General features: G+C 44.6%; 1 protein-coding gene across 1 annotated transcript in view; it reads right to left on the bottom strand.

Annotated features, from left to right (window-relative positions):
• Positions 1-6,503: 6,503 nt before the first annotated feature.
• LOC311247301 (C-myc promoter-binding protein-like) overlaps positions 6,504-8,858 on the bottom strand; it is a gene marked incomplete at its 3' end in the record, with an annotated part of 73,426 nt that continues 71,071 nt past the window's right edge. Inside the window, exon 4 of the mRNA XM_084337660.1 lies at positions 6,504-6,515. Coding sequence (XP_084193786.1) covers positions 6,504-6,515 — 12 coding nt within the window. The remainder of the gene's footprint in view (positions 6,516-8,858) is intronic.

Raw genomic sequence — 8,858 nt, 5'->3', positions numbered from 1 at the left:
TACAAAACGACTAAACCGAAACGGCACTCAAAAAAAGAGGAAAAAATAACAAACAAAATAAATTAAAACTAACACAAAACATTCACCATTCTTTTCTCTTCATATTAAGATAAGATATTCCTTTATTGATCCCCTTGGGGAAATTCAGGCATCATACTGTGGCAGCATGGGGAGGGGGGAGCGGAGGTACAGGTATGGGCAGGGTAATAGTAGGAAGACATAAATATAGGCAATGAAATTATAGTACAGTAGAAAAAGTTTAAATAAACAGTGTAAACAGGTAAGATACGCTGCCACTCACCTCGGCGCCAAACTAGAGATGTTTTCACACAAGTGACACACATTCTGTCGTCATGGGCCTGACCAACTCCTGCCACCTCCCCCACCTCTCCTCAAGCCTCTCCCTCTGTAGTCTCAGTGCGTACATCAAGCTTTCCATCACATAGATCTCATGGATCACCTGCATCCATTCTCCCTCCGTCAGCACCACATGCCTCCTCCACGTCCTCCTGTTCGGTCGCCACCCTTAACCCTTTCACTACCACACTATATATACAGAAGGTTAAACTTTCACTACCACATTACAGAAGGTTAAGGGTTAACGTGAAAGGGTTAACGTGTAAAAAACGTTATCGTCGTCAGTATCCCTCATATCTATTGCAAAAGATCTCGAAATGTAGAACAAAGGACTTAAAGAAAGAAAAGAGCTCCATCTGCATTCGTCATTTTCAAAAGGCGGGGTCGGCTGCACTTTCGGTGAACCTCTCCGTGAAATGGATTATTCCTGGAGGTCTGAACAGCAGATTGAAACCCATTGGCTTAGGCTGAGCCAATAGCATCCTAGGCTCCTTTTTGGAGACTGTCCAATGGGCTTGACTCTGTCGTGGAGCCGGTCGTCTCTGAGGGAAACCTCTCATCGTGTTCTGCTGAGTCATGGTGTCTGTTCTGCTGAGTCATGGTGTCTGTTCTGCTGAGGCTTAATGGTGTGTTCTGCTGAGGCTTCATGGTGTCTGTTCTGCTGAGTCATGGTGTCTGTTCTGCTGAGTCATGGTGTCTGTTCTGCTGAGGCTTCATGGTGTCTGTTCTGCTGAGGCTTCATGGTGTCTGTTCTGCTGAGGCTTCATGGTGTCTGTTCTGCTGAGGCTTCATGGTGTCTGTTCTGCTGAGGCTTCATGGTGTCTGTTCTGCTGAGGCTTCATGGTGTCTGTTCTGCTGAGTCATGGTGTCTGTTCTGCTGAGGCTTCATGGTGTCTGTTCTGCTAAGTCTTGGTGTCTGTTCTGCTGAGGCTTCATGGTGTCTGTTCTGCTCACCTGTATCCTTAACCCTTTCACTGCCACACTGCCAAAGGGTTAACCCTTTCACTGTGACAATACAGAAGGTTAACCCTTTTCACTGCTACACGACAAAGGGTTAACCCCTTCACTGCCACACTACAGAAGGTTAACCCTTTCACTACCACACTACAGACGGTTAACCTTTCACTACCACACTACAGACGGTTAACCGTCTAGTGTGGTAGTGAAAGGGTTAACCTTCTGTAGTGTGGTAGTGAAAGGGTTAACCTTATGTAGTGTGGTAGTGAAAGGTTAACCTTCTGTAGTGTGGTAGTGAAAGCATTAACCGATTGTAGTGTGGTAGTGAAAGGGTTAACCTTATGTAGTGTGGTAGTGAAAGGTTAACCTTCTGTAGTGTGGTAGTGAAAGCATTAACTGATTGCAGTGTGGTAGTGAAAGGTTAACCGTATGTAGTGTGGTAGTGAAAGGGTTAAAGGGGAATGTCAAGTGTTTTTCAAATCAAATTTATTTGCAAGGTCCGACAACACAAGTTAATGTCCCCATGGGCCGGACACGTCTTCTTTAAACAAGTCAAGAAGAAACATCACAATAAATCAAGAACAAAACAAAAACACCATAAAGTCCAAAAAATGTAAATTAAATAAATGAATACAACACTCGCGAAGGTAAGGAAAAACTCACTAAAACCTAGCAATAGGAAAAAATGTGGAGGAAAGAAACATTAGAAGCGCCGTTCAAGGGGGGATCTCCCTTCTTAGATGTCAGTGATAGTAGTGTTGCAATAAAACAGACGAACAGTTGGTAAGCATGCACTATGTGTAATGAAACACATAAGTGCATACAATAGCAACTGAACATTTTGAAGTATTTTTAAATAGAGCTGATGGCGGATCTTTTTGAGGCATGGGGGCGTGGGGGTGGCGCAGAGAGCGTTTCCCAGAATCCACATGTTATTCCTGCACCCCAGGACAGTTCAGTCTGTGTCCCACTGTTTCCTAAAGCTAGAAACTCTTAAGATTAAGATTAAACTGGACTTTGAAGAAGTCTTTATTCGTAGCACACATTGCAACGTAGTTGTGCAGCGACACAGACATGCGATGGGCGACACACATAGGAAACACACACATGCATTTTTTGGGGGTCGCGGATTAAATGCCTCTCTGCGCTTGACCCATCCTGTTGTCCTTCCCCCCAGCAGCCGGGAGCAGACATGGGCAGAGGCGTCGGGCCGCACCCCGGTGTTAGGTTTCGACCATAATCAGCCAGTATCACCTCTTCATCTGTGTTTGTGTAGTTTCTGCGTTGTGTTTATCTCTCGACCTTCTCATACTGGCTGTACATCGTGGTCATCCCCCTTATATGCAATCCGTAATCATAAGAATTCAACACTGGCAAGGTGATACCTTTCTTGGAAAACGTTGTTTATTCCATAAACAAAGCCTCGTAATCGGATGGAAACCAGTTCTGTATCATCCTTGAAAAGTCTAATGGAAGAAACTAAATTCATTATTCTAATGATCTCTCCTTTCACCCCGCTCGGTGGTCGTCGCGGCCTAGCTGTTATCCAAAAGCCTTCCCTGTTGTTGTGCCACGTCAGTCCTCCCCTCCACCCTTCGCCGCGAGGGAAGGGGGGGGGGGGGGATCGTTTCAAAGTCTCTGATCAAGCTTCTTCTCGTCTGTGCCTCGTATCTGAATCTAACTTACACCCGGAAGAAATTCACATCATAATGTCTTCGCCATAGCAACGACAGGCCTGGCCCCTCTTCTCGTTGCTATGTGACATGTTGTCTTTTGACCCAAATCACTATGGCAGCGGTGATGTTGATATTAACTTCCTAGCTCCAAACCCGCCTGCTCTCAGTGCAATGTTTTGGTTACGAACCTGCTGAACGACCTTGGCATGCACACACACCCTGCTTGCTGCTAACACACTGACTCTCTGTTGTCCTCCTCCTCTGAGATGGCTATAAGTAGATGCTGTCATCCACCAATATTTTACATTATATACACATTGAAAAACATAGACATCCTTCACCGGGGACCAATCCAAGTGCTCCTGTCCGTCTTCCTCAGGGATCTGTTCTGCATGTTTTTCCATTGGGTTTATCTCTTTTTCTGGAGGGGAAACCCTTGCGAGCACGGGGAGAACATGCAAACTCCACACAGAAAGGCCCGGGAGATACCCCACCTGGGTGCGTCTATACTTCCCGCAAGCAAGTTGTCCTTTTGCGCGATCTGATTGGCCACTGACGTTTCTGGTCATGTGACATGTGCGCCCAATCGTGTTACGGCAAGTTCTTGGGACGGTTAAGCTTAGGCGCTGTTTCGAAGTTGGTTAAGGTTAGAGTTTGTCTTAGAGCATGGCGATGGAATGCCAGCCCTGATTCCAAACTCTAACCTTAACCAACTGCGAAAGAGTCTCCTAAGCTTAACCAGTGATAAACTAGGCGTTAGGTCGTTTGCAGGCTGTTCGACGCGGAAATGGGCTAAGACACTGCTCGTCATGCGATTGGCGCACATGTCACACGACCAGAAACGTCAGTGGCCAATCAGAGCAACGCGGAAGGACAACTTGCTTGTGGGAAGTATAGACGCCACCTGGGTACCTGGCAACCCAGCAACCTGGTTCCCAAGCGGGAATCGAACCCAGGACCTTCTTGCTGTGAGATGACAGTGTTAACCACCATCTCTTTTTTTTTGTTTTTACTTTGACCAGACAGCTGGTTCTTTTTAGCGTTTATCGTTTTTTTTTTTTTTTTTTTGGTCAAGCATGACCGACAGAAACAGGTTGAATGGGATATAGATAGGGGAAGACACTCTGAGAAAATACGGCGAGTCCGGGAGTCGAACTTGTGTACCCCAGATCCGTGACGCGCACGGTTGTCCCTGACGCCGAAATAGCGCCGAGATACGCGGTGAGCTACTGGAGCTCCCCTAACCACCATCTCTTAAGCTGCTGTAGTATAGAGTATTATAGGATATGATGCTTATCTGTGCAGTTGAAATCACAAATTGCCTATCTGGTGCAGACTGCCGTGAAAGTTATGCTAAAACACACCCATCCCTTCAGATGATCTATGAGCAACCTGTTATTAGACAGGCTCAGAGAATAGTTCCAACTTTTACCCTCTGGTAGAAGATTCAGGGTCTCTCAGTGCCGGCTACACAATTATAAACATTCATTCCTGCCTGTGTCCATTATGACTCACAATGCTAATAGGCTGTCACTTTTTGTTCGAAAATCAGAACGATCGATCGGACCTGGTAAAATGTTCACTGTCTGTTTCTCTCCATCTCTCCTCTCGGTCTGTTTGTCTCCATCTGTGTCTCTCTGTCTGTTTCTCTCCTCTGTCTTTCTGTCTGTTTCTCTCCTCTCTGTCTCTCTGTCTGTTTCTCTCCATCTCTCCTCTCTGTCTCTCTGTCTGTTTCTCTCCATTCTCTCCATCTCTCCTCTCTCTGCTTCTCTCCATCTCTCCTCTCTGTCTGCTTCTCTCCATCTCTCCTCTGTCTGCTTCTCTCCATCTCTCCTCTCTCTGCTTCTCTCCATCTCTCCTCTCTGTCTGCTTTTCTCCTCTCTCTCTGCTTCTCTCCATCTCTCCTCTGTCTCTCTCCATCTCTCCTCTCTGTCTGGTTCTCTCCATCTCTCCTCTCCTCTCTGTCTGCCTCTCTCCATCTCTCCTCTCTCTCTGCTTCTCTCCATCTCTCCTCTCTGTCTGCTTCTCTTCATATCTCCTCTCCTCTCTGTCTCCCCATCTCTCCTCTCTGTCTGCTTCTCTCCATCTCTCCTCTCTATGTCTCTCTCTGCTTCTCTCCATCTCGCCTCTCTGTCTGCTTCATCTCTTCATCTCTCCATGTCTCCTCACTGCTTGACTGACTGCTGAGCACAGCAGCGATGGGAACTGTAATTTGGGGTTGCCTGAGTTCATGTAAACTCACTACAGGAGCCATGAATAACATGATGTCTGATGTCTCATCAACCGTGATGTTCTTTCACCAGAAATGAGTTCCTTCCATAGACTGTAAAATGTGTGAAAAGAAAATGTGTGTTCCTAATTGTGATGTACCTGCCATTAGCACTATTGCTCACTCACCTACTCTCTTTTTCTCTCTCTCTCTCTCTCTCTCTCTCTCTCTCTCTCTCTCTCTCTCTCTCTCTCTCTCTCTCTCTCTCTCTCTCTCTCTCTCTCTCTCTTATACACACACACTCTCTTTCTCTCTCTCTTACACACACACTCTCTCTTTCTCTCTCTCTCTTACACACGCACCCACACACTCTCTCACTATCTTTCTTTCTCTTACACACAGTCACACATACACACACACACACACTCTCACTATCTTCCTCTCTCTTACACACACACACACACACTCTCTCTCACAATCTTTCTTTCTCTTACACACACACACACACACACACACACACACACACACACACACACACACACACACACACACACACACACACACACACACACACACACACACTCATTCTTTCACTATCTTTTTCTCTCTCTTACACACACACACACACACACACACACACACACACACACACACGTGCACTCTCTCGCCACCTTTCTCTCTCTTACACACACACACACACACACACACACACACACACACACACGCGTGCACTCTCTCGCTACCTTTCTCTCTCTTACACACACACACACATACACACACGTACTCTCTCCCCATCTTTCTCTCTCTCGGGTAGGCTAGAGGCAACTATCCAAACCGATGACAATAATTGATTTTGAGATTGCTTGCCATTATAAAAAGGCACAGGGCTATGGGGGGTAATGATTATTCTGCTTACATAAAAGTTCAAATAGCTTTGAACAAACTCCCTTTTACTTCTGATTTGTTCAAACTTGATTTGGGGGAAAAGTGACAGCCCCAGGTAATATAGGTTATTGGTCATCATAGGGTTTGTGCAATACTGTCACCATTGCCAGTAGATATGTATGAGTGATTGTGTTTGTATATGTGTAAACTGTAGGACAAAATTTATATGTGTTGCTAGTTTCCAGTTAATGTGCTTTCAAACCGTTGTGCACTGCTAGCGATGGGTACCGAATCCAGTACTTTTAAGGGTACCGGCCGAATCACGTCGGTACTACCGAGTACCGATTCACGTGAGATCCACGGGTGCCACATTTCGGTACTGTAAACAAAATGTAAGTCCGATGACGTCAACGTTTCGTTTACCACGAAACCTATGACGTGTGCCGCACGTTCACGTCAACGCTCACACGCACAATACGCGCTTACCTAGGATTTTACTTGATTCAAGAACAAAGTAGTCGGGGCGATGGCAAGCCGAAAATGGTTGCAAGTGGGGTTACACTTTACAAAGCTAAATGCAGACAACGCTCGCTGCAATATTATATATTATATATATATTAACAAATTGTTCTAAATAAATAATAATGATAATAAATAATTAGAAGTTTGAACACATTTTCTACAACTGAGGTAGGTAGATTACATTTTTAGAGACTAAAGTACAGAAAAAAGGCACCGTTGGGTACCGGTATCGATTCAAATGTGAACAGTACCCAACCCTCTAACATGATCCAGCTCAGTGCACCAGGATCCAGCTCAGTTTGGTCATTTACTACTATCACATTACTTTATTACATTACTTTATTACATTACTTTATTACATTACTCTATCACATTACCCTATTACATTACCCTATTACATTACTTTATTACATTACCCTATCACATTACTTTATTACATTACCCTATCACATTACTTAATTACATTACCATATTACATTACTTTATTACATTACCTTATTACATTACCCTATCACATTACTTTATTACATTACCCTATTACATTACCCTATCACATTACTTTATTACATTACCCTATTACATTACCCTATCACATTACTTTATTACATTACCCTATTACATTACCTAATCACATTACCCTATTAAATTACCCTATCACATTACTTTATTACTTTACCCTATTACATTAATTTATTACATTACTTTATTACATTACCCTATTACATTACCCTATTACATTACCCTATTACATTACCCTATCACATTACTTTATTACATTACCCTATTACATTACCCTATCACATTACTTTATTACATTACCCTATTACATTACCCTATTACATTACATTATTACATTACCCTATCATATTACTGTATTACATTACCCTATTACATTACTTTATTACATTACCTTATTACATTACTTTATTACATTACCCTATTACATTACTCTATCACATCACTATCACATTACTTTATTTCCATTACTTTATTACATTACCCTATTACATTACTCTATTACATTACCCTATCACATTACTTTATTACATTACCCTATCATATTACTGTATTACATTACCCTATTACATTACTTTATTACATTACCTTATTACATTACTTTATTACATTACCCTATTACATTACTCTATTACATTACCCTATCATATTACTGTATTACATTACCCTATTACATTACTTTATTACATTACCTTATTACATTACTTTATTACATTACCCTATTACATTAATTTATTACATTACTTTATTACATTGCCTATCATGTTGGCTAAAAAGTTTACCAGTGTATCACTACCTACTCGTATCACTGTCTCTCAACCTCTCCTCATCCTTCTACCTCTCCTCCTCCTCCTTCTACCTCTCCTCCTCCTTCTACCTCTCCTCCTCCTCCTACCTCTCCTCATCCTCCTTCTACCTCTCCTCCTCCTCCTCCTACCTCTCCTCATCCTCCTTCTACCTCTCATCCTCCTTCTACCTCTCCTCCTCCTCCTTCTACCTCTCCTCCTCCTCCTCCTACTACCTCTCCTCCTCCTCCTACCTCTCCTCCTCCTCCTTCTACCTCTCCCTCCTCCTTCTACCTCTCCTCCTCCTCCTCCTACCTCTCCTCCTCCTCCTCCTACCTCTCCTCCTCCTCCTCCTCCTTCTACCTCTCCTCCTCCTCCTTCTACCTCTCCTCCTCCTCCTTCCTTCTACCTCCTCCTCCTCCTTCTACCTCTCCTCCTCCTCTACCTCCTCCTCCTCCTCCTCTCCTCTCCTCTCCTCCTCCTTCCTCTCCTCCTCCTCCTCCCCTCTCCCTCTCCTCCTCCTCCTCTACCTCTCCTCCTCCTCCTTCCTACCTCTCCTCCTCCTCCTTCTACCTCTCCCCTCCCCTCCTCCTCCTCCTTCTACCTCCTCCTCCTCCTCCTCCTCCTTCTACCTCTCCTCTCCTCCTCCTCCTCCTTCTACCTCTCCTCCTCCTCCTTCTACCTCTCCTCCTCCTCCTCCTTCCTACCTCTCCTCCTCCTCCTTCTACCTCTCCTCCTCCTCCTTCTACCTCTCCCTCCTCCTCCTTCCTACCTCCTCCTCCTCCTCCTCCTTCCTCTCCTCCTCCTCCTTCTACCTCTCCTCCTCCTCCTTCTACCTCTCCTCCTCCTCCTTCTACCTCTCCTCCTCCTCCTTCTACCTCTCCTCCTCATCCTCCTTCTACCTCTCCTCATCCTCCTTCTACTCTCTCCCTCCTCCTCCTACCTCTCCTC

This window comes from Notolepis coatsorum, assembly GCF_963971535.1.
Source record: "Notolepis coatsorum genome assembly, chromosome: 20".
NCBI lineage: Eukaryota > Metazoa > Chordata > Actinopteri > Aulopiformes > Paralepididae > Notolepis > Notolepis coatsorum.
Note: the sequence above shows the minus strand (reverse complement) of the source record. Positions and strands in the feature narration are given on the sequence as shown.